The 27,684-nt window shown below is 40.2% G+C and overlaps 1 protein-coding gene across 1 annotated transcript; it reads right to left on the reverse strand.

Moving 5' to 3' along the window:
• Positions 1–4,870: 4,870 nt before the first annotated feature.
• Positions 4,871–7,603, reverse strand: LOC143863313 (uncharacterized). Its single transcript, XM_077374002.1, has 5 exons — positions 7,184–7,603; positions 6,820–7,097; positions 6,408–6,759; positions 5,829–6,313; positions 4,871–5,447 (listed from the first exon to the last, which is right to left on the reverse strand). The coding sequence occupies exons 1-5, from the start codon at positions 7,601–7,603 to the stop codon at positions 4,871–4,873; spliced, it is 2,112 nt and encodes a 703-aa protein (XP_077230117.1).
• Positions 7,604–27,684: the final 20,081 nt, after the last annotated feature.

Below are 27,684 nucleotides of genomic sequence, written 5' to 3' on the forward strand. Positions count from 1 at the left end.
CACAGGACTTTGGAGTTTGACCTTGACTCGACATAGAAAAGACTTGGACAACCAGCAAACGAGGACTTCGACGGGCACAATGACTTAAATTCTAAGAGAAACTGAATCTGCTTCTTAGTCTGATAAGTGTTTTAAAATGGTACAGTTTACCACTCTTAGATTCTTTTGAAAACCGTATTTAAAGGTGTTTCATTCCTCTTTCCGGTGTTTCCATCATGGTTATTATCCCTTTGTATTACTTAGTCTTAACCCCCTTAGCCTTGAGAGTGTCAAAAGAATTTCTGCCGGCGCTTACTCAGACTTTGGAGTTGTGCCGCCGAAAAAATGAAAGTCTTGCTGGCTTACAGAGGTTTTGTCATTTATGAAGTCACTGCCATGACTAAATCGCCTTTTCAAGGTTTTGATTTGGCGGACCGCATGCCTTAATTTTTGCCTGGACTGTCTACCCTTGCAGATTTTCCATCCAGCAGGTTCAGCACCCTAATTTTTGCCTAAGCCGCCCTTTCGGGTTTTTAGCTTAGCTGGCGAATGACCCTAACTTTTGCCTAGACCGCCCTTGCGGGTTTTCAGTCTAGCGGGTTTAAGACTCCATCATTATTTTTTCTTTCTGTTTCTCTACAAACCTGGGCTTAAGTACACTAGAAGGACTTTAGGTAGGCTTGGGTTCAAACAGGTTTTGACTTTAGTAAGTTTTCATATATTTGTTGTATTTTGACCGAATCTGGCCCTCCAGACTGCCTACGTATCCCCAAAGAAATGGGAATCAGGTCTGCGAAGTTCGCCCATTTGGGTTTCAAGGATGATTTGTTTTGTTTCTTTCTTTTTTGAAGATTTGAAGGATTTGACAGAACCTGAATTGATCAGGCTAACTACGTACCCTGTAGAGAGGGATCAGGTCATGACGTAGTTCAGGTTCAATATCTTTTATGACACAAGTCATAAAAGATGCCCCTAGTTTGAGTTTATCAAAGAAAGAGTTTATATATTTATTTTTATTTTTTTAGGCCCAAAGGGTTTGCAAATGGTTTTTGACTTTGAGGTTGTTGGCTTTTTAGCTCTGATCGATCAAAGACAGCTTCCTGGTGTATAAGCATAGTACTTCTTTAGTTGGTCTAGGTTTGTAGGTTCTGTTAATTTTTCTCCGTTTTCATTGAAGAGTCTTATGGCTTTTCCAGGCAAGACTTCATCAACAATGTAAGGACCAGACCAATTTGGCCTGAACTTCCCTCTGGGATCAAACACCGGTGCCCGGTAAGACTTCAAGACAAGATATCCTGGCTTCAACTCTCGGACCTTGACTTTCTTGTTGAATGCCCTTTCGATTCTTCTCTGATACCCTTGGATGTGATACAAGGCTCTCAGCCTCTTTTCATCAATCATCTGTAATTCCTGATGTCTGACTCTTGCCCACTCAGACTCTGGCAGATTTGCTTCCATCATGACTCTTAAAGACGGAATTCTCAGCTCAACAGGGAGGACTGCTTCCATTCTATACACTAGAGAGTACGGAGTTAGACCTGTAGAGGATCTGATCGATGTCCTGTAAGCCCACAAAGCAAAAGAAAGTTTATTTGACCAGTCCTTATAAGTCTCTGTCATTTTGCTGATTATAACTTTGATATTCTTGTTCGCTGCCTCTACAACACCATTTGTCTGTGGTCTGTAAGGAGATGACTTATGATGCTTAATTTTGAACTCTTCGCATAAGTGCAGTACCTCTTTCTTGAAATGAGATCCATTGTCAGAAATCAGCTCATGAGTTACTCCATATCTGCAAATGATATTTGCATGGATGAACTTCGCAACTGTATTGGAAGTTATGGAAGCATATGAAGCAGCTTCTATCCATTTCGTGAAATAGTCAATGGCCACCAAGATGTACTCGTGTCCACTTGACGATTTAGGATAGACTTTGCCAATGATATCAATCCCCCATACTGAGAATGGCCATGGCGAGGTCATAGAGTGCAACTCTGACGGAGGCACATGAATGAGATTTCCATAGATTTGGCATTTATGACATTTCTTCACGAATACGAAGCAGTCTGCTTCCATTGTGGGCCAATAGAATCCAAGTCTTAGGATTTTCCTTGACAGTATTTTACCGTTCATGTGAGGACCACAAACACCTTCATGTGTTTGTTCTATAAGCTCTGCAGCCTGATCTTCATCAACACACAGAAGTTGTATTCCGTCAAACGACCTTCTGTACAACTCTTCACCACAGATAATGAAGTTAGCAGCAAACTTCTGAAGAGTTTTCCTCTCTTTGCTGGAAGCCTCAGGCGGATGCCCCTTGCCTGAAATGAAATTTCTAATGTCTGTATACCACGGCTTTCCGTCTGGACATCTAGCAGATATCTCTATGGCATTCACATTCGCGAGAGCCCATTGCAACCTCACAGCTAAAGGTTGAACCTCCATTGTCGCAGAAATGTCTAACATTGACGCTAGAGTGGCTAGAGCATCGGCAAAGTGATTCCTTGTTCTCGACAGATGAGCAAAGGTGACATTCTTGAACTTCTCGACTAGAGATGCAAGATAAGTGTGATATGAGATCAACCTTGCCTCTTTTGTTTTCCAATCCCCATTTATTTGACAAATGATCAGGATTGAATCTCCGAACACATTGATGTCTTGAATTCGCAAAGCCAAAGCTGCCTCAAGTCCTGCGATGCATGCTTCATATTCTGCCATATTGTTGGTGCATTCAAACTGTAACTTGATAGATATCGGAATGTACTCCTTCTTTGGAGATACCAAAACTGCCCCTATTCCTTGACCATGATTATTGACAGCTCCGTAAAAGTACATAAGCCACTTGGAACTCGGAGTCTCTTCTTCAATGTCCATGATCTCTTCATCAAGAAAATCAGCTTTCAGAAAAGCATTCTCTTCAACAGGAGCGTCAGCTAACTGCTCAGCAATTACCTGCCCCTTAATTGATTTTTGAGTGACATAAGTGATGTCAAACTCAGACAACAATAGCAACCATTTAGCTGTTCTTCCTGTAAGAGCGGGTTTCTCGAACAAATACTTCAACAGATCCATCCGCGAGAGCAGAAATATTTTATTCGACAACAGGTAATGTCTAAGTCTTTGCGTCGCCCAAACTAATGCTAGACACGTCTTTTCCAAAACAGTGTATTTGATTTCATACTCTAGCATTTTCTTGCTGATGTAGTAGATGGGCTTTTCTTTTTTAGATCCCGCATCCTGCTGAGCAAGCATACAACCCATTGCTGTATCCGTGATGGACAAATACATCAACAATGGTTGACCAGGAATGACTGGAGATAGGACAGGAGGCAAGGACAAGCACTGCTTAACTTTTTCAAATGCTTCCTGACATTCTTCATTCCATTTCTTGGAAGAATTCTTCTTTAATAACTTGAAGATGGGTTCACACGTCATAGTTAAATGAGATATGAATCTCCTCAAGTATTGCACTTTGCCAAGGAATCCATGAAACTGCTTTTCTGTCTTTGGTGGTTGCATTTCTTGGATAGCCTTGATCTTCTGAGGGTCTACTTCGATTCCTCTCTCGTTGACCATGAATCCAAGCAACTTCCCTGATGTGACCCAAAATACACATTTATTTGGGTTCAAGCGAAGTTGAAACTTCCTGATCCGCTCGAAGAACTTTCTCAAAGCGATTGTATGCTCTGATCAAGTCTTTCCTTTGACAATCATGTCATCTACATAGACCTCGACCTCCTTATGAATCATGTCATGAAGAAAAGTAGTCGCAGCCCTCTGATAGGTGGCACCAACATTTTTGAGTTCAAACGGCATAACTCTGTAGCAATATGTCCCCCACTGAGTAATAAATGCCGTCTTCATCATATCCTCGGGCGCCATTTTGATTTGGTTATACCCTGAGAATCCATCCATGAAAGATAAGAGTGCATGTCCAGCTGTATTGTCAACCAAGAGATCAATGTTCCGAAGCGGAAAATCATCTTTCGGACTTGCCTTGTTTAAATCTCGGAAATCGACACACATCCTGACTTTTCCGTCCTTCTTGGGCATCGGTACAATATTTGCAAGCCATTCGGGGTATTGAACTACTTCAATGAATTTCACTTCGAGTAGTTTTTTAACCTCATCATGAACTTTCAACCCCCATTCTGTTTTAAGTTTTCGGAGTTTTTGCTTCTTCGACTTGATGCCAGGGATTAGAGGTAATTTGTGTTGGACAATGTGCTCACTCAATCCTGGCATGTCGTCGTAAGACCAAGCAAAAACCTCCTTAAACGCTTTTAGCAAGATGATTAATTCTTCGCGCTCCTCAGGAGATAAAATTTTGCCAATCCGTATTTCCCGAATTAAGGATTCATCACCTATATTTACGGTTTCAATTTCCTCTTCGAGTGGTTTTGCTCGGCGACTCTCGTCTTGTTGAATCATATGTTTGATTTCAAGGAGAGTGTCGTCAGCTTCTTCATTAGAGGGGGAGTCTTGATTATTATTATTAGTTACTTGATCAGGTTTAGAAGCATAATCAACAGAAGAGACAAGTACAGGAATATACACAAAAGAGTCTTTTATTTCATTAGAATGAAGGATTACATCAGATGACTCGCCCACATCAGGCGTTAAGACTCTAAAACATGATGAAAAAATAAGTCGACATCAGTATCGACACAACCAGAAACATGTACAGACAAAGAATCAATGAAAATGTCCTCTAATTCGGACTCGACGCCACCAAGAATAGACTCATCACCCACTCCAGAAGTAGACTTGACCTCTACAGTACCTGCATCAAAAGAAAAGTTAGAAATGACAGACTCCGGGACGGACTCAGAAACTGACACAAATTTTGAAACGACTAACTCTTTTGAAGGGATTGGACTATACTGAAGGACTACTTGGGGTATAACTTGTGAGGTCGAGGTCCCTCGGCTGGGGTGATGCAATTCTTTGGGTTCACGAAAGGTGCGTCTCTTCCAATCATAGCAATGACTGGTGCCTCAACCTGAAACAGGGAGTCTAGGAACTCTGATTCAAGGTTCTTAACCCAGTCTGAGCCTGGTTCCTCTGCCACTGCTGTTACTGCAATCTGCTTATTGTAAAAGTCTGCTGGAAGCTCATCTGTGAAAAAGATCTCAAGACCCGGCAGCTTTGTCCCATTCTCATCATACCATGGCTCTGAGAAACCGTAATAAGGGAAATCAGCTCCCTCTTTTCGGAATCTGCCATTCATGACCTTGCTGAATGGTCCCATTGGAAACTCTAAGCCTCTGCGGCGACATTCGGCCCATTTGAACATGAAGGATTTCATTTCCTGCACCTCCTTGCGAGTCGGCTTATATCCCAACCCAAATAATCCGTTAGATGCTTTTAACTCGGGCCGCTCAGTCGGACCTTGCATATTCTTTCCCAGACCAGCTCCTGGGATATATCCAAATCGGCGCATCATCTTGACTACCCGAGTATTGGTGCTAGAGAGAAACATAATTTCTTCACTCATAGCTTCTTCCATGGTGATAGCCGAAACTTCCACTGAAAATCCTGTCAGACTAATATCTCTTGTGTTTTCAGTAACAAGTTCCTGAGATATTTGTCCGACTTCTGGTTCGGGATCTCCCCTGACTGTAATCACCCGGTTGTTTCGAATGAATTTCAGTTTTTGGTGAAGCGTAGAAGGGATAACTCCAACCTTGTGCAGCCAAGGTCGACCAAGCAAGAGACAAATGGAAGTCTTGATATCCAACACCTGAAATTCAATGTCAAAGGTTTCTCCTCCGATGACAATCTCAGTAGCCAATGTTCCAATTACATCCCTTCGGGTCCCATCATATGCCAATATGCCTTGCTCAAACGGTATGAAGTCTTCAGGCTCAAACCCCAGAGTAGTGGCAGTGCTCAAAGGACATACGTTCGGAGCTGACCCATTGTCTACCAGTACTTCGAAAACTTTCTTTCTGTTGCACAGTAGGGTAATCTTGAGAGGACGAGTATAGTCCTTTCCTTCTGACGGCAAATCCTCGTCTGAGAAAGATAAAGCTTTTGAAGCTTTGGTCATGGCCACCAGACCGACCAACTCGTCTGGAGTAATCTCAATTGATACTTGGGACGAGTTCAGCTCACGAAGCACAACTTGTCTGTGTTTCGGCGACGCCATCAGTAAACCCCAAATTGAAACATTAGCTTGGGTTTTCTTTAACGGATTCAACAGGTTATCTTCTTCTTCATCAAGTCTCTGCTTCTGCTTCTGATGGTCAACCCCTCTTGCAACTTCAGCGGGATTTTCAACTCTGAGCTCACCTGGTTTGAAGACTCGTCCACCACGTGTGACATGGCGGAGCTCATCGCATTGATCATTTAAGAGCAACAGATCTTCATCTTCTATCTTAAGGATGTATGGGGTTTTTTATCTCTTCTTCCTCATCATCACTCACCCTTAAGACATACCGAGATTCACTTTCTTTCTTTTCATCCTCACACTTGAGAATGTATGATTGGTTTGATGGCCCCGCCACATCAGGGTCATTCCAGGATAAGACATATGGCTCTTCCGATTCTGCCCACTGATCTTCTTCTTCAAATTTCCAAACATAATTTCCCTCAGATTGAATTGCGCATATGAAAGAAGCAGGATCAATAACAGACGCTTCAGTGTAAATGACATTGACTGAGGGTGGAGGTGGCATTGCATGTGTTGGAAGGGGGTTTCTGGTTACATTTGGTAACTCAATTGACAGCTCCTTCCTATCAATCATGTTTTGTATTTGGTGTTTCAAAGCTAAACACCTATCAGTAATATGACCTGTATTACGATGATAATCACAGAACTGATCCTCTCTCTAGGACCTTCGCAATGGATTGGGCAGAGGCTTAATGTCAAGTAGCTTGATCTTCCTGTCCTTCAACAGCTTCTTCAAAGCTACGGACAAAGAATATGGAAGGGGATCAAAATGACGAGGAGGCTTCTGCTCCATCGGCAGCCTTCTTACTTCAGTGATTGCCCTGGGTGGTGGTTTGACATAATTGACATTATGTACTTCTTTCGGTGTCATCACAGGTCGCTTCCCCTCTCTGACATCAGATAATATTCTAGATCTCAGGCCTTTAGCCAATGCATCTTCTATCTGGTCCCAGTTTTAATGAGATGGTTAAAATCAAGGAAATACCGGATGGCCATGTGATGATAGTATTGCGGCGACATATTTTTCACCACAATCTTGATTTGCTCCTCATCTGACAGACGATGAGTCATTTGCGCGGCTTTCCTTCTCCATCTGCGGATGAAGGAAGTAAAAGTTTCATTGTGACCCTGCTTCAAAGCCTTGAGATATCTCTTGGTCACGTCGATCCCCTCCTCCATGGAGAATTGTTCGACGAACCTATTTGCAATATTCTCTAGAGTTCTGATCTCCTCTGATTTCAAACTCAGGAACCACTTCTTAGCTGTTCCAACAAGGGATCTAGGGAACAGAAGAGCAACTTGCTCTGGAGATAAACCATGCTGCTGCAGAAGCGGAAGAACTGACATTAAATGGCTTCTAGGACACCCTGTCCCATTGTATTTATCCATGTACGGAACTTTGAATCTAGGAGGTAGTGTGACTCCTTGGTATATCATAAAATCTGCCATGTTCAACTTTTTCGGGCCTTGGAATTTTATGTTTTCCATCTCCGGGGCCAGCCTATCCATTCTGTCTATTATCGCTTTGCCCTCATTGGCTCTAGATGAGGGAGAAAATTATCTTCTGCATACTGCTCATCTTAGAAATCATCTTCGACATTCAAAATAGCAAGTCTGGCCATTGCAGAAGGTGGAGGAGGTAAAACTAAAGGGTGCTGGGGTGCATGCTCCTTAGAAGTAGAACTTTTATCATTTTTTAGACGGGCAATTTCTTCATTGATGGTGCCCAATTGCGCCAGGATAATCTTCATCATCTCATTAGTGTCAAGAGTATTACTTCCATTCTCCGCCATTGGTTCAGGTGTAAATTGGACGGACGAAGGGATTTCCTGGAGATTAGAGAAAGGTAATGCAGGGGAGGTAACAGAAATTGGTGAGGAAGAAAAACGACTCAGCCTGGAATCAGCGGACTGACGGGACCAGGTTGATTTTGAAACGAGGGTTTTCTTAGGAGCAATGGCTGCTCAATCAAGAATCTTGAAATGGAAGTATAATCACTAGATTAAAACATTGATAATCAAGATAATATATTCTGGTCAAATAAGAATACGATAAAGCAAGAACATATTTCATTGATGATGTCCGAACGAGTTACAAAGATAATAACAGGTAAAATAAAAGATAGGATGTCATAACAAATGAAACTCTGGATAAAAAGATGTTCATGATAAAAGATAGATGAAAATTCTCAATCATCTCTTTCCTCTAGTCTGGCCCTTTTAGGCAGACGATTTTCAATGTCCTCAATCAACCACTGATAATAACCCGGGGACACTCCAGCATGTACTCTTCCTCCAGGTGTTGTTGCTCCAATTGCCCCTCTAGGAGTCCTATCTCGTATACTATGCAAAAGATCTTCAGATTTACGCACCCAATCTTCACAAATGCTTTTGGCAAGATGACAATTAGACTTTTCAAAGGGATGAACTAGTGTCGGACGATAATACTCTGGTTGAAAACCCAAACAAGGACATTCAGTTTGGAGTCCTCCGTATTGACGGAAGAAACGGTATGGGAGATAGAAAGAAGTTTTCTCTAAACCAAGAAACTGAACACCCCTACTGGCTTTGGTCCTGATTATTCCCCAATGACCAAGGAAGAACCTCCAAGTAATTTGGTCGTCTTGACGGGAACTTAACCAATCAGTCCATTCCGATTTGGTAAATTTGAAGGCCTTATGTTCCCACGACCTATGCTTGGATAAAACGATTTCATGGTGTGTCGAAGGTATGAAGATTCAAAGTTTCAAGCAGAGCCAGACATATAAAAGAACTGGAGAACCCTTGAAAGAAGTAGAAACTTTATTGGCAATATCGTCCAATCCATTAAGGGTTTCGGCGAGAATAGTTGGCACTGTATCACTTCCGTGAGAGATTTGGTCAACAAAGTCTAGAAGCGCAGGGGAAGTGTTATCACCCTGGTGAAAAAGGAGCCACCTGGCATAAACACAAAGAACTAGAGCATGAATAGGACTGGTTTGATGCTCTTGAGTGCACTTCCCTAAATCAAAAAATACTTTGACTATTTGGGGAACTGACAAACCCTTATCATTTAAAAAGAAACTGACAGGGTTAGGCGATGTGGGAAACAATTTTTCGAAACTAGTATTGTACCCCAATTTATATTCAAGTTTGACTAGGGGACCTTTGCAACCATAGCCCAACAAATGACACCAGTCCTCAATGATTGGACACATTTCTTGCTTGCCAAAGCGAAATACGTGAAGATCGGGTTGCCAAAATTCAACGGCTGCATTGAGGAAATTCCAATCTATTTTAATGTAGGGTAAGCTTTGGAGTGCATCAAGGTTATGACCAGCAAGGTTTTCTACATGACAATATCCTCTTTCATCATTCATTCACTTCTTCAATTTATCATTAGACATGATGGTTCACCTGATAATCAAAGGAGATAAATAGGATAATGTGAATCCCGTCCCGAGGGGGGTGGTCCCACGAGTGTGTGTTTTACGATGATGATGATAGCGCCTTTGTCCATTGGATTTGAATAAGAATGCTTTTTCACAAATTTAGGATAAAGGTCCTAACTTCACAAAAGAAGCAACTGACCAGAGTCGCCACCTAGATTAGGGATCTAGGACCCATGATTAACTCTGTTAATTTGGTCTACGTTTTGAATTCTGGGTAAGTTACCTGATTACGAAGTCGGAAGGTGTACCGCACGAAGTGTACAGCACCGACCTTGCCTAACTTTTTAAAAGCTTTAATTATTCAGGTTTAACTAAGGGGGTGAATGTGAGTTTTATTTTAGAAATCTAAACATTACTAATGATTTGGCCGTTCACAGTTTAGACTCATGCGGGCCAGGAGTGCATCCTACATGCAACTACATGCCTACGTGCCTATGTGGTTATTTTTGAGTTTGATGAGATTTGGCTTAAGTTGAATTTGATTAATTGATTTGAGGTGAAGTGACTTACGCTACATGAACCTAGATCTAATGCAATGGGCCTAAGTTGCATCTTAGTATTTCTGTGAGAATTTGGACTCTAAGATTCTATTGGGGAACCTAAAGTGCAACCTCTAAGTTCAGAACCTAAAAGATTTTACGATTGATCTTGAATTGTGATTTTTCAATTGGGTGAAAGTTCTTAGGTTCTTTAAGGCTTTCAAATTCCAAAAAGTTCCAAATTCAAACAAAATAACTAAACATGCAATTTCTACCAAAGACAATTAACATGACATTTTAAATGATGAAACATGTAAAGAAACTAAACATGGAAAGCCAAGTAACTAATCATGCAAAATGACCAATGAACTAAACATGCAATCAATGATTTGAGAATGGGAGAAGGGATAGAAAGAAAGGTGGAAGAGATGGGGAAGGGTGTGAGAGAACAGGAAGGATGGAGAGGGGGGCGGCTGAACTTGATTTTGCCAAGTTGCCTACGTACCCCGTCGTGGGGATCAAGCCATACGTAGTTCCAACGAAGGGGGATTGAAAATTGGGATTGGGCTTGGGATTAGCTAGGGTTTGAGAATTAGAGACTTGGATGGGGAATTTTGAATTGGAAACTTAGGATTAGCTCCGAAGGATTGAATGACAAGGTCATCAAAAGAGATGGACTTATAGATTCGGGCATAGGAATGCAACTCGGTTGGGGTCTAGGGGTGCAACCCGGTTGGACAAGGGTAGGTGTGGCCGAATTAGGCACATGACTCGGGTGAGTCAAGGGGCGCAACTCGGGTTAGGATCGGGATAACTCGGGTTGACTTGGGTTAGCTTAGGTTGAGCCGGGTTGAGGTCCGGTTGGTTTAAGGTGGAAAGATTGGGTTTTGTGTAGCTTAGACTCGGTTGGGTGCGGCTCGGGTTAACACGGATTGACTCGGATTGGACTCGAGTTAGGACCGGACTCAGATTACGGTTCGGGTCCTAGTTGGACTCGGGTTAGGGGGCTGGTTTTCCTTGGGATTGAGATGGAGTTAGATGGTCGGATAAGCGATGAATTATAATTGGATTGTGATATGATGGACATGGGGATATGATGGGGATATGGCCCATGGGGTCAGGTGGGATGAATATACCATGGATACGATCGCGATGGAATGGTAGCGTATATGATCGAACTGGTAGCTCTGTGGGTGTAGAATTAATGAAGAGGGTGCATGTACTGTTGGGTTATGGGTGGGAGGCATGGGCTATGAGTAATTTGTTCAAGTGCTGTGGTGTCATGGGTAGGTGGAATGCGGCTTGGGCTGGGCTGCAGCTTGGGTGGAGTGAGGCTTTTGGTGTGGGGTGGACGGGTAAGATCGAATTGAACATGAGTTGGGCTGATGTTGAACCGGTTTGTCGGGTTAGGTTCGGGTGGAACTGGTTTAGCTTGGGCAGGTCCTGAAATTGCTTGGTAGGGGACATGAAATAGGCTATGCATGTGGGATAAGACGATGGCTAGCAAATAGGGTCTGTTAGGATGGCTATGGCGGTTTGGGTAGTGAGTTGTGGTAGTCGGATGAAGTAGATGAACATAGAATATGTCATGGGTATGTGGAGTAAAGGATGCATGGGATGGGTTCTATGAATATGGGACATGCTATGGGTATTTGAGACATAGGATGGTTGGGCAAGCATATGTGATGGGTTATGTCGGATTGAATGAATGAGGATATAGGGTGCTGGATATAAAGTAGTTGGGTTAGCATTTGGTTGGATGAGTCCAGTTGCGTGGTGCGGGTTCGAATGGGTCGGTTCGGGTTATAGGTTCGGGCTGACTCGGGTTGGGTGAAGTAGGGGTTCGGGTTGAATTGGAATGTGCGGGTTTTGGTCAGACCGGGCGGGTCCAATTGGGTCAAAGTCAAGGGGGCTGCGGGGTTCGGGTTAAGGGGTCCGGGTTGGAGGTCCGAGCTGATCCGGGGTTAACTCGGGTTTGGGGTGCGGCTAGGTGGGCCAGGCTCGGGCTGAATTGGAATGGATTGGTTATGGCTCGGTTTTGGTTAATTGGGCTGCTGGATGGGAAGACGGGCATGGCTTTCTTTGATTATGATGAAATTAAAGGAGGCAGGGGTAATGTACGGTCGGTTGAATATATGGGGATAGCGGTAGATGGGATATTAGATAGGAGGTGATGAGATGGCTATGAGAGACTAAGTTGATCATAGATGGGGTTATGGCTATAAGGAGGTTGGTTGAGCACGCTGTCGGAATATGGGGTATATTGTTTGGAAACAAGAGGGTGGTGATATGGTATTGGTATATGGTAATGGCTGTAGGGGTGAGGATGTGGATATGGTAATGGAGATGTAATCATGGGTATGGTAGAGCTTAGATGGGGAATTATGGCTTAGACAAAAGCTATGGAATGGGCTGCCGAGTGGGATCAACTTAGGGAAAGAGATGATGTAACCGAGTAGGCCCCATGGAGTGGGTTTGAATGACCGAATGGCCTTGAGCTCGGGTCTCAATTTCTTCTAGCCGTGTGGACTACAGGATTCGAACCTTGGTTTCTCATAGGCCATATGGGTCCCACGGTGGATGCATTTTCTTTACTTGATTCTCATCTTCTCCAAGCATAATTATTAATTTATTTTATTTAATCTATTGGATCTAATCAATGGAAGCAATATTGAAAACTACCAATTCTATTTGGGTCCACTCAAAGAGTGCAAGACCAAAAATCAAACCGATAATTTTATCCAGAGTAGAAAACCTCTAATTCTATTAGATCCAATGAACATAAAATGGTACTTTTATCGGAATCTTGAAGAAAAAAACAAAATACTACACACCTTTGATGGGATAGAACTTGAACTTGAGAGAAGCTTTACCAAATATCCACTCTAACTTTGACTTTGGGGAAGATGGAGTGTTGGACGGATCCCTTTGGAGAGGGGAAGTGGGAGAGAGAGAGCTGAGAATCTCTTGGACGAACTTGATGGGGGAGTGAGAGAAGGCTTAGAATTCTGTCCTTTAGGGGGAAGAATGAGGGGCTATTTATAGGTGAATGGGTGAGCAAGGTTGCTATATTTAGGCTCTAGAAAAAGCAATGGTTGAGATTAAAGATTAGAAATTGGAGGACAAAGATTACAATTTCTAGGATGTCCTTCTCTAAACATGGAAATCTCTTTTATGAATAAAAAGAAACATCCATGTAGGGGATGGGAAGAAAGAATTTAAACGGCTAGATTCGGTTATTACAAATTGAGAAACCCATTGGGAGCACGAGATGAGGCCACTTGTCTCACAAAATCTTACAACTTGGGAATAATTAGAGAGCAAAAGGAAACATCTAATTTCTTCTCTTTGCTGGATTTTTAGTAAGAGACCAACCCAATTGGATACGGACATTTGTCCGCTTGACTTGCTTGAGCTAGTGAGATTGTGCCACATGTCCCTTCAAAAGATTTTCACCAAATCAAAATCTCTACCCAATATCCCAAACAAATTGGGGAGGGGAAAGCAATGCACGTTTTTACCAAGCTTGGGGAAACAAAACGTGTGGTGAGAGGAGATAGAATGTGAGGAGAGAGAGAACATTTGCGGAAACAGAAAATTTTCATTTTCCGGAGATTTTGGTGTCCAATTTCGATAATTTTTTCGCCTTTGGAATCCTTGATTTTTCCTCTTTCATTTAAACCCAATATTTCCATAGAAATACTGATTTTGAAATTTTCGACCAATGAGAGCCATCGATCTCCATCGGTCAAATCGCTTTTCCAGAGATTGGGCAAATCAGTGATCCAAACGAACCAACCGACTCGATCAATCTTGGATCAATGATTAAAACCATTAAACCAAGATATCAAGGCCAATTAAGACATTAAAATGTTCTGTTATCGATGATTTAATGGGATAATTTCGACGGGTCTCATTCATCCTGCCTTGATCCGTGACTCTTTCACTAAGTTTTTGCTCAGTTAAGTAATCCAATGTTGAATCCGGATTCGAGATTAACCTTGATTGATATCATTTTGACTAAATGATCACAAATCCTTAGTAAAGAAAGACACCCATGTTGAAAATTAGCCCTCGATCTGACGATTTACGAAAATCGGGTCTCATAATGGAATCAGGGTCCGGGCTGTGAGGTGACCCTAGCTTATTTCGTCCCGATTGATGATCCGTAAAGTCAGATCGAGATATTAATGCCTTAAAACATATAAATCCATGATAGAGGGACTCTTGCATGGATTTAACACTCTAAGTCACCAATCAGGGCATTTTTCCAATTTTTCGGATCTAATCATCTTACCAGGTACATCTTATTATTTTGGTTTTCAGGGAATGTGAGGATGCATATTTTACCAGTGAAATTCAATGGATCAATATATTAGGTTATTGTCGGTTGAAGTGTAGCAAAATGAGGGTGTCTACAGATAAGAATAGGGTCAACCCTAAACATTGAGTTGTAAAAGGAAAGGTATTGACAATAAATCACATACTCAAAGGATACAGGTAGGATATAAACAGGATCAAACTTTTCCATCAATGATCTCGATATGATCCAAGGGTAAAAAGATAAATGATAAATACGGATCAAACAGATAGTCGAAAGATGATAGACCATGGCCATAATAATGACAAAGTAGGGTCAAGGACTAGATCTAAAATCTGCATGATGGATGGATACATATTTGATCAACTTAGACTAGAAGCTCCTAGTAAGAAGTAGGTCCTGGTCTAACAATCAAGGAATACAAGGACGGAATTTATCATCAATAAAACAAAATATAGACCATGGCCATAAGAGTGTCAACATAGAAGCCACTGACCAGGTCCAAATCTTGAGAAATGAATTGATATCAAAGGTAAACTTAGACGAAGAAACGTCACAAGATGAGTAGGTTCGAGTCTAAGGATCAAATTTTACCATCAATTGATCAAAAGATAAATCATAGCCATAAGAGTGACAAAGAAAGAGCCACAGACTAGGTCTAAATCTGAAAACTAGATTGATATAATTGATCTGAATTAGATAGGGAAACCTCATTAAATATGAAGGTCCTAAACTAATAATCCAAATAAATATGCATATATACATATATATACCCTAACCAGGGGCACCATCCCTCGTCTAATTTAGCAGAGTCAAAGTGGTCTTGACTCAGGACAGACTAGTGAGTGTACTAGGACGGCGTCTGTAGCCCCATAAAGTGAGCTACCCTAGTCTAAAAAAATAAGATAAGGCCCCTAACTCTAGGCTCCAAATGTGTAAGCAACACATATGTTCGTCCATAAATGCAAACAAAATGACCATGCAATATATAGAGAGAGTAATGTCGCGAGGTCCACCTGGCCGGTGCATAGTTACTTGTATGCTGTGACTATCGTCCAGCATACGAACTATGTCCGTTTTACACATAAGGTGTCCAGCTGTTGAGATACTACTGGTGCGGTGGCACTAGAAGGCGGGTATAGCCCTCACGGCTCCTACTTATAGTATCTCTCCAAGAGTAACCTGATAGTATATCCTCAGCAGAAAAGTAACCACAAAACAGATAATATATGCAAGGGATGAAAGTGAGTGTGTGAGCCCTTGTTTTATTTTGTATCTATTTTGTGCCCCTGGATTATAACGCAAAAAGTTCCCATTTGAAATTATTTTAGCCCAAATTTCTTCAAAATTAGTAAAAATGACATTTTTACAGAGTTAGGCAATGTTCCAAGAAATCCCCAGCAGAGTCGCCAGCCTGTGGACCCCGATCCGAGAGAGGCGAGGGACAAGCCCCACACGAACAGTCTCAGGATCATCCACGTGAATGGAGAGCTCTACCAAGGAACTCTCGAAAGAAGTGCCTCTCACAGCATGAGTGGCGATAAAAGGTGAGATACCTCTCGATTTGGGGACTAGCCCAGATTCGAAGCGTACCTTAAACAAAGAAGAGTCGTCATCCAGGGAAGTAGGCCCCGGATCCCATACTATGCTCTGTTGCAACAGATAACCAGAGATATAAAAGAAGGTTCGTGCCTGGTTACGAATTTGGAAGGTCCGAAGAGCACCTCATCCGCCCAAGTGCAAACACCTGGGCTCTTATGCCATTTACTTATTGATTTTGAAGAGTTTTGGGCGAAAATCATATGAAATGGGAACGAATATCTCCGAGAAGGCGTCTATCTAATCATGCATGTTTCGGAGAAGATTAATAAGCACACATAATAGAAATGAAATAAGTGTCACCTAAGAATAGCTAGGTTATGAGTGTCATACCTAATTAGTGTCTAAATTCTGGTGTGCAAACACATGCATGCTACAGCTAAAGGTATAAGGACCTGTACATGAAAGTAAGAAAACATAGCAAAACACACAACACAAATCAATTCTATACATGATTGGACAAGACAAATCCTAAAACTCTAATGCAATACTTGACTCGGACCAAGATGGCCGTCCATCCCAGCTGCTCTACGTATCCCGGCCTTGAAATCGGAGTCAACGTAGTTCGATGACCTATTCTAACTACGATGCTTAACCATCTAGAACCGCTATCCTAGACTCGATCCACTAGACTCGACTGATTCTTAAAGCTTTTTGTATGATTATTTAAGTTCAAGTAAATTGTAATTTTTAGGACTCTCTATATGCCCTAACTAATTCAAGTTGATTAGCCTTAAGCTGATGCAGGTGGGTCATACATCCTATGTGTATCTAGGTTGTCCATCCTAAACAAAACCACGGGCTGACTATATGCTTCCTAGTCTAGCCATCGGTTCGACTAAATGTCTAACCGATCAACTCGAGGCCTCCTAATTCTAGGGACACTCACACAATATGACACACCATATCAATACAAATCAGGACAGCCTCCTAACTCTAAAACACCTCAAACAACTAGGACAGACTCCTAACTTTAGACGAAGATCTTTTTGAAAAGGTTTTGAAGAATTTTTGTATTTTTTGGAAAATTTGAAATGTTTATTTTTTAAAGGTTTGGCTGGACCTGGGATGTGGATTCCAAGCTGCACTACGTACCCTGTGGAAAGGGATCAAGCCAACGTAGTTCGGAAAAGATTCTCCTAACTACTCTGAATGACTCAAGATTTTTAAGATTTTTGGGTTTTCAGATGTTTTTGAATTTTCAAGTGTTTTTGAATTTTGTTGTTGTTTTGACACAAGAGGATAAAATCCTATCATCATAAGGGTAGGACAGACTCCTGATATCCCGCAAAGGTTGGACAGCATCCTATGCTTTGTAGGGGAAAAAGACAGAATCACGACTCTGCAAGGGTTGGACAGCATCCTATACCTTACAAGAGTGGATAAAAATCACATGACTTGACGAGAGGTTGGACAGAACCCTAACTCCTATGATGATAGGATAGACTCCTGAAAGATCGACTCTCTAACTAAAGATAGACTCTCTAGCTAAAGACTGACTCATATATGAAAGGATTAACTCCTAGTGCACAACCCTAAGAGGGGAGTGCTAATGAGACTAGGTTAGTCTCCTAAAAGAAATGGAGATAAAAGAAGGGTGCTAGTGAGACTGGAAAAGTTTCCTAGAAGAGAGAACAATATGACCAAAGAGACAAAGCCTGTCTCCAGAAGATTTGACCTCTCTGTCGAGACATAGCTTGTCTCCCTAAAGATATGACTTTCTACGAGACAAAGCATGTCTCTCTAAAGGGTGTGACATTTTTACCCAAGACATAGCTTGTCTCCTAAAAAAGTTTGATTTTTCTGTTGAGACACAGCTTCCTAAAAGAGGGCTCTAGATGACACTTTCATCGCCCTTGCAATGAATAGGGGTACCTAAGGTCTTAAGGGATATACATCTAAAAGACTTGGGCAAGTCTTTTGAATAGAAGAGGGGAGTACTACTTGAACTGGGCAAGTCCCCTAAGGATGAGCTTGGGCTAACGCCTTCATCGCCCTTGCAATGATAAGGGCAAGGGTTTAAAGGATGTCTAAAAGCTAAGAAACTTCTATTTAAAGAAAGAGGGAATAAAAGGAAAGAGGGTACTACCACGACCGGATAAGTCCCTCCAATGATGGGCTTGGGCTATCGCCTTCATTGCTCTTGTAATGAAGGATTTCCGAAAACCCTTGACAAATTTAACAATTTTAACCATTAATGACTACTCTGAACTCTACTAAAGATCCTAACAACAAAAGAAAACCATAAGACCACGAAATAACCTTGAATATTGACACAGCTAATAGTAAAAGTAAAATCACATGGACATCCAACTATTTGTCATTTACAACAGATTCCTAAAAGAAGAAAAAAAAATGAATGCAGCTTTATCAAATGAGAAACATTATACCCCACAGTTTAGATTGAATTTGCAAAAGTAATTAACATTCCCTTTAACATCCTCTTTCTCACAAGAATGAATAACGTTTGATGAAAGAATGATTATCCAAACAAAGCTATACACTGATGATCTAATTACCCTCCTGATGGTTTCAATTGGAAATAGTGAAGAATGGAATGCGGTAGAGAAAAGGCATGCAAATTTAAATTACAAAGTTATAAACTCTTTGTTTTGCGCCTTATTTACGGAGGAGTTTAATAGAGTAGCTCTTTTTTATTCCGCCAAGGTTATTTGGGATACACTTGCTGTTACCCATGAGGGAACATCACAAGTCAAAGATTCTAAAATAAACTTGTTAAAGAGCAAATATGAAATGTTTAGAATGGGTCAAAACGAAAGTATTTCCGAAATGTATACCCATTTTTCTAAAATTTCAAATGAATTAGATAATCTTGGAAAATCTTATCCTACTAATGAGCTTGTGAGTAAGTTGCTTAGGTCACTTCCTCCTTATTGGGATCCAAAGGTCACCGCCATCCAAGAATCAAAAGATCTCAAGACACTAACTATGGAGGAGCTTGTAGGATCTCTTATCACTCATGAGATGCTCCTCCCTAGCCGTCAAGAAGAGAAGAAGCCGAAAGAGAAAGAAAAAGCAAGTCGATCTCTAGCTCTAAAGGCCTCCAAGACGGACTCATCATCCTCAAATGAAGCCGATAGTGATGAGGAAGAAGCGTTAAGAAAATTTAAAAGCTTATGGAGAAAGAAGCATAAAAAGGATAAAAAGAAGAAGAAAGAAGAAAATGAAGTAGAAGGAGGATTAAGGTGTTATAATTGCAAGAAGACGGGACACAAGAGACCGGAGTGTCCACTTCTCAAGTCATCTTCCTCAAAATACAAGGGAAAGAAGGATTGGAAGAAGCATAAGGGTCTCATCGCCACTTGGGATGCTTCAAGCACGTCGGGCAAAAGTTCAAGCGAAGGGGAAGATAAAAAAGATGATCTTTGCTTCATAGCATTCACCCATGAAGATGAGGTAAATTCTAACCCCTCTTGTAGTTCATCAAGTAGTGATAGTGAAAAAATATCTTATGATGAATTATGCATAACCTTGCATTCTCAAATTTTAAAAAATAAAGTTCAAAAGAAATCTATTTCAAAATTAGAAAATGAACGTAATATTTTGAGAAATGAATCTTCTTCCAAATCTCAAGCACAACTTGAAAATTTTAAAGTTGAGATTGAAACCCTTAAGGGTATTTTGGATGAGAAAACTTGCCAATTACCACAATTTCAAAATGTGGTAAGCTCTTTCAAATCTTATGAAGATGAATTTAATGATTCTTTAAATCAAATAACACATCTTCATAATGAAAATGAAAGGTTAAGATTATGTCTCCATGGATTCTTAAATGGTGACAAAATTATTTACATAATCTTGAAGAAGACTAGTCATAGACCTAATCATGTATTTTATGATAGGACTAGTCTATCTAACCCTCATGTTAGATGTCACTATTATGGAATCAATGGTCATTACTAATTCCAATGTGCATCTAAAATTAGGGATTGTGGTGGAATCAAGAAGGCTTGGGTTCCCAAAGCCCCCATATGATTCTATTCATATGTGCTTAGATTAGGGGCTAGCACTTAAAATTGAATATCTTTTTATGGTCATTTAAAATATCCCCTCTTGTGTTGAATAAAACTCTAAATAGGGGAAGTTTTATGTTTGTCTTTTTCCTTGAAAAACGGGGAGCTTAAAATTTGTAAATTTCATCCCCTTGATTTTCTTTTACCCCATCTTTTTGAAAGATGCCAAAGGGGGAGAGAAATCTAGTGTAAGGAAATATATGCATGCTATTATTGAAAAATCTCTTGTGCTTGTCATCATAAAAAAGGGGGAGATTGTAAGCCCAATGGTTCCCACCTTGGCATTCCCATCTTATTTTGATGATTCCAATACACAAGTGATTTAAGATCACTAATGAGTTTGAATGTCTAAGTTGTAGATCATAATGGTGTTAAGACAAGATTGCTTGGATTGAGGCCAAGAAGCTCTCATTGGACCGCTTATGAAGGCCAAAGACATCGGAGATCCAAGACGAATGAAGACTTGAAGAATCAATTGAAGATCGAAGTCTAATTAGAATGTCTTAGTTTTAGATTTTAAGAGGCATAAATTAAGTAAATAAACACACACCCTAAATGTTTAAGTGATTGTCCTTGTGGTGCTCCAACACTTTGGAACCCTCATAACAATCCCAACTTGGTGTAAAGTTGGAAGCCCAAAAACATGAATTGAAAATCTGTTTGACATAGGCTTCACGAAGCTCCGAGCTCGGAACTCCGAGAAATCCTCGGAGCTCCGAGATTTGGTCCAGTAGCTTTTTTCCAACTTCTGTTTGTATTCCGAGAACTCTGAGATAATTTCTCGGAACTCTGAGAAAATCTCTTGGAACTCCGAGAACATTATAACAGGAAGAATTTTATGACCGTTGGGAACTTTGCCAAAATTATGACTATGCCCCTCAAACGGTCATATTTGGTTTTTCTATATATATGGGTATTCCCACCTTCCCAATAATCAATCCTAACACTCTAAAACTCTATTTGAATATCCCAAGAGTGATTCAAGCTTATTTATGCCTCTCATCCTCTAAGATTAGGATTTTGATCATTAGGCTCAAATTTGTACATCTTCTACAAATCTTGTAAACCCTTGTGAGGAATTATTTTTGGTTCTTTCTTTCTTTATCAAGATTGTATTCAGGCGAGTGTTCGGAGAAGCGGAGCCCTCTCTCCGTGGTGAGGATTGCCACCAAGGTTAAAGGCATTCGGAATTGTAATCGGCACCGATCTTCGCCGAAGTTAAGAAGATCAAATAGTGAAGCCATCAACGGGTTTGGTTGGTGGAGTGGAGTAGGCCTCGCGTTGGAGGACCGAATCACTTTAAATCTCTGGTGCACTCTCTCTTATCTCATGCTCTTTATTTGCATTGCACTTTTGGATTTAACTTGTGTACTTGAATTTCATTTTTGATCTCTTAATCTTCAAAATTGGGTTAGAAGTTTTCAAAAGGTTAAAACTTGTTAGCAACCTAATTTTCACTCCTCATAAGTTGCCGTACTCGGGACCACCCTTGGAATTTCAAAATAAAAAGCTAAACATCTCTCAAAATTAACATGCAATTTTGTCCTCACTCATCTCTCAAAATAAAAATAAATAAAAGCTAAACAAAATAAACACCGAAGAAAATACACTTTAAAATATATTATTGAATAGACAAGATAGTTAAGTAGAAATGTACCTGCATGTTCTAGAGAAAATGAAGGTTGAGATTAAGCTTAATCCCAATTCTTCTAGATACTAAGGACTGTAAGACCCACCACATCCATTTCATGTCTTCTTGATAACATCTGTCTTATTAAATGCTAGCTTGGTGCGACATTGATGGTGAAGGAAAAGAAACTAAAAAGTAGAGGCTTACCGGGTTTTAGGGATTTCTTAGGGAGATTGGGAGATCCACTTCCTCAAAAAATCTTGTTTAATGACAATTGTGAGTATAAAGTCTAAACAAACTAAGACACCAAGTACAAAATCTTCTAACTACAAACTGGACATGCTTAAACATCTTCTGTTTTGATGGGTGAATCTGGTTCACAGCATTTGCTTCGGGACCGTTCATTTTTGGATTTTGAATCCAAATTTTGTTATTGGACTCAAAATTGGGCTTAATTTTGACGCCAATCATCAGTTTTTGGACTCAAAATTATTTCTCAAATCCAAAGCAAACAAGGCCTTAGAGATGAAACACATTGTATGATTTCAAATTCAAACCATTCTGCTCTTGCTTGGTCTCTGCTACCAAAAAAACAATTGTCAGAAAAACAAAGGTGACCAACCCAATCATCTGATAACCAAATTGTACATTCATGCATTTAAGATGCCAATGCTAGTTAGTATCTTTGCAGTTCTGATTAAGCACGTGAGTTGTATGTGAAGAAAATTTCATTGGGTATCAAAGACTACCTATACAAGCATAACCCAGACTAGAATTTTACAGCAATCCAGTTAAGAAAAATGGAATTTCCAGTGAGAACTCCGAAGTTAAACTATAGCATTAGTGGAACATCTATAGCATTCAAAAGGTTAAACTATACAGAACGTATCATACACAAGTCAGTTAATCAAGCCATGAACTCCAATCCAATATCCAAACTAAAAGGCGCATCAAAGCAAACTAAATATAGATAAATATAAAATGAACAAAAAAACCATAAAATAAAGAAAATAAAACACAGATAAATATAAAATGCATACCAAATATAGAGAGGAGAAGAATGCTCGGAAAGGGAACCAGACGGCTTACTCCTACAAATAAGTAAAAACCAGCATAAAAAGGAAAACAAATAAGTAAAAAATAGAATAAAAATACATAGCATTGAAAAGAAGATATAAGAAAATGCAAGTATGAGTGAATAAGATCAAGAATCTGCAGAGAGACGAGCTGAGTCTGTGAAATCCCTACAAATATAACAAAAAAAATTGATGAGAAACAAGATAACAGTGGGAAACGAAAAAGTCATAATTGTTGTAGTGTTGTTCCTGCCCTTGATTTGTGCAGTTCGTTTGACTGTGACTCTACTGCCATATCTGGAAGCTTGCTGCCATAAACCATATTTAGGGATTTATGTTGGTGCTATTTGAGTTCTTGTTCAAAAGAATCACAGTTGGAAGCTCATTTTATGAAACTTCATTCACATGCATGGAGCCAAGAGGCCTCTTGAGACCTTTATCTCTCTTTTAGTTTTGTCTACTATTAGGTTGAGCTGAAGGTCAAGATAAGCCATCTCCATCTCTTGGTAGCCAACTGGTTTGTTGGATTTAATACTAACACAGTTACATGTTGAAACTAATCCCCTATGGTGCTGCCTACCTGTACTTATACTGAAATTAAAAGATAAGCCAACGATCAATGGCTGCTATTGAAGATAGTTTAGGTTTACATTAGGTTGGTTTTTTGGGTGTAGCAAGAGCTCTCCTCTACCCACGGTTTACACGTAATTCTACTAAGGTGATTTGGATTTTATTTTTTGTTGTTTAAAGGACCCCAACACATTCAACTATTCGGTAGTCACTGAAATCCTATTTGCATAAGAGTCAAGTATGATTGAGATTTCCACTTTTATTATGCAAAGCGTGCAACAACCAATTACTCCAAAGCCTTAAGCTATTGGAGAAGGCGTTATTTAATCTTTTATACTTTAACACTCCCCCCCCCCCCCCCCCCCCCCCCAATGTGTGGCCCCTCTTTCTAGCTTTGGCCTTGATGTAGCAAATGTTAGAGATTTTCAAAAATGATATTGGAAATTAAAGGAATTTTCACAAGTTATTTTTAAAATAGAAAAACAATTTTCAAACAGGACCGGTCGACCGCGAGTTCTCGATCGACCGCGAATTGGTTACTGGAAACATAAACAATTTTCAGAAAGGTTTGGCAGGTCGACCGCGGTAGCCCCGGTTGACCACGGTTCTTTGGATCTAAAAATAAATAAAAGGTCCAGAAGTCTAGCCCCTGTCGACTGCAGATGTTGGAAAATCTATCAATTAGGCAAAAATTGACATGGCTTTTCACTTCCGTTTTCAAACTTCTTTCATGTATTTTACTTCCCAACAGTCATGGATGATTTTCAAATACAAGTGACACTTTATGGATGATCCAAACACTTAAATCGCAAAGAGTTGCGATCGAATGGTCATTATTCAAACCAATCCAAGGGATGTCTTGAAGGAATATTTCTCTCAATGAAAAGACATCAAGTACTCTATAAAAAGAGCATAAATCTGTCTTTTCAAAGTAAAGACAAATACAGAAACAACAGTTATTGCTATACTTTTCTATCTCTCTAGCAATCTTCTACTTTCTTGTTTTCTCAAGTTAAGTTTTCATAAAACAGTGCACTAAAGACTGTTTTCTGCAGAAACAGTTTTATAAGTGATTTCTTTTAAGGCTTGAAGTTCTTAAAAAGGCGTTTTAGGTTTGATTCCGCTTGTGCAAAGCGTCATCAAACATTTGTAGGATATTCCTACAAGGCTTCATTGTATCTTGGAGGCAATTCGCGGATCCTCTTTGCACACAACTGGTGGGGGCAAAATTTATCGTAAAGAAAGCGATTACGCGCCTTGAAGCAACTTTGCAGATTACTATCTTCTCAACATTCCCACCAACAACAAATGTGGCCCCTCTTTTTGGGACTGGCCATTGCATGTGGATTTTTATTATCGAGGAGGTTTGAACCCAGGCATTTGCTCTGATACCATGTGAAACAACCAGCTACTCCAAAAGCGTTGTTGAAGAATGTGTTATTTAATCTTTTATACTTTAACACAAAGCAGTCATTGGACGGTTACTCTCCTCACGACCCACAATACTTGTGCTTGAGAGGGAATAGCTTGTGACTTTGCTTCCATCCCGTTTCCATCTACATCATTGTTTTCTTCTTCCTCAGAAATTCCAAATCGCCCCATGCACGAGCACAGAGCTAGGTGCTGCTCACACCAGTGGAACAAAACATGGCTTAAGCACTAGCATGCCATGCTCCCGTCTTCCATTGTGATCGGCCTCCTTTTTGAGAGAAAACATCAACGTTATCAAACATTATAAAGCCCTAGATCTACAACTCTCTCTCCCTCTCTGTCCATCCTCCGCGTCCTCTCTACGATGCAGAAGCTGAAAACGCTTGCCTCACTCAAAAACTCACCTCATTTTTCGTTCATCTAGGCCAACATACTTATTTACTTTGGCATAGCTATATCAGTTAGATTTTATGCATCCATGATGTATTGAAAATTGGCAATGGCTCAACACTAGAGCTGATAGAACATTGTTCTATCAAAACAAAAAGTAGAGAAGAAGATGATAGAAAAAGTGTAAAACGTTGAACTAATTCTAGGAAACTCATGCCTCCAATGTGCTGAAGCATTTATGTGATTATTTCTTTGCTGAATAGCTATACAAAATAGGAAACATAAATCAGCAAAATAGGAAAGGAAATTAAGGAAACCTACTAGAATATGGAAATAAAATAAATGAGGAACAACAATCTAAACGAAGGAAAACTAGTTCTAGCAAGAGCCTCATGTTGCTTTCCACCGTCACTGATTCTTCCCCCATTCCAAATCTATTGGCTGCTCTCTCTAAATACAGGCAATAAAACCTTATCTTCAATAAACTTAATACTAATAAGGCCATAAAATTCTAACATTTGAGCAAGCAAGGGGATGAGTGCGTGGCAAATGATGTAACTGCCAAGAGAGAACAGCCAAAGGGATTTTGCATGTGTAATCTCACCGGAAGTTATTACTTTTAATAGACGGGCAAAGTAAGGGTTTCACGACTGTTTGAATGATCAAAGGAACTTGACATGAATATGCCTCTCCATCATAGTAAAAAAATCAAGTAAATGAAGTGGCTAGTGTTGTGACTAATAAAGGTGACCAACTGAGTGTGCTAGAAACAATACTGATTGTGAGCAACTATGGGAAGACAACCTTTTCTTTTCTCTATGTGAGTTCATTCAAGACTTAGTATTCGTGCTGTTCTAAACTGTTACGAACCCAAATAGATTCGCAATGTGATCGATCTTCTTAGAGGGAAGATTGGCCTCTTGATTCACTTCGAAGGAGGGGTCAGTCCTCTATGTGCTAAAACACAATTTTAGGATAGATTTCTTCATTGATTTGAAAAAAGGCCACTTACATGTTATTTATAACAAATAGAAAACCTACTTGGCAGCTAATTGATTACTTTCTTTGGAAACTCCGACCCAAGCCAACCTAGATACCGTAACACTTGTTTCTAAGACTCCTACCCATACTAACAAGAAATCAAAATCCAAAATCCGGTAAATGTATGCCTGCAAAACCTACTTTTTTGTAGTGGAGAGATCATCCATTGACTGTTAACGAGCAACAAGTGTGGCTAAGGATGAATGAATTATTTTCTAACATAATACCGAAGGCAAGTAAAATTGTAAACTATGTGACTATTATAATCAACCAGGAAAATTTAGTGGGCTTAATCTTTAGCCCTAATAGTAAGAAGCAGTGCAACCCTCATTGTAATTATTTTTTATTTAAATAGAAACTCTGCAACCCTATTGGTAAGTAGCACTCTACCAAGCAAGTTTCTTACAAATAAAAATGACAAGGATGATGGAGGTTAGGTGTGATTTGTATTTTGAAATAAATCTTTTTGTTTTGATTTGCCGGTCGGCCGCCCTTAATGTAGAATTCCTCTCCCCTTATTAATTTGGGTCACGTAATATGGTTGAAAATTTATGGTAGGCATTGAATGCTCGGATTTGGAGATTTGGGTAATCTAAACGAGTCTTTAACTTGGTGAGGTAATGATGGGTTTCTTTAAGAAAGTTTGTTCTCTTGTTCGATACCGTCAAATGGATCTGCTAAAGCATTCCCTCAATCATAGCCCAACCCAAGCAGTCCTTCAAGTCGAGGATAGTCAACCCTAACCCAACCTGCCTTTAAATCTCTCAACCCAAACCCAACTCGTCTAACCTGTTTTTTTACAAATCGGGTCAGGTTGGGTCCAGGTTAACATTTGGCAAAAACAAAATAAATATATAAAAATAATACATGACCTTAAGATTTTGAAAATCACAGTGAAATTAGAAAATGGAGGCTAGGTTCGGGTTTAGTCGGATTGCCCAAGGCCTCAACCCTGACCAAACCCGAAATCTAGTTGGCTTTTCCCAACCCAACCCAAACTGAAATCAGGTTAAACCGATTTGGTTCGGGTTGAGGCCCACCCAAGTCGCACCCTACGTTCAAGTAGTATGTATCTATTTACAATATTGGCATAACTTTTGTACCTTGTGTTGGGTGTCAAATCGGGATTAACCGTTGATGAACGACGCGTGGCACTTCCGAATAATTAGAAACTGACCTACGGGAAAGATAATAAAGTCTTATCCTCTCCTTATAAGTAGCAACGACCGTATTTGGGAAACCGCCCCTCAAAGAGGTAATACTCCCTAAGGCGGTGGCTTTCCAAGTAAAGGAGTCCCATTGTTAGTAACTTACTTGTACAAAAAAACTTATCTCCCGGGGAAGTTGACCAATTAGGAAAGACTTCTAAAACAGTAAGATTCTAATTATCACGGACTCTATTCTCTATAAAAGGAACCCTCACCTTCATAATGGAACTACGTCTGACTTGATCCTCAAAAAAGGGGTACGTAGGCAACCTGGGAAGACCAAGTTCAGTTGCATCTTCCACCACCCCATAAACGCTCTCT

This window comes from Tasmannia lanceolata, unplaced genomic scaffold (genome assembly GCF_043159265.1).
Source record: "Tasmannia lanceolata isolate RefF3 unplaced genomic scaffold, GAP_Taslan_0.1 ptg000044l, whole genome shotgun sequence".
In the NCBI taxonomy this organism is placed as follows: domain Eukaryota; kingdom Viridiplantae; phylum Streptophyta; class Magnoliopsida; order Canellales; family Winteraceae; genus Tasmannia; species Tasmannia lanceolata.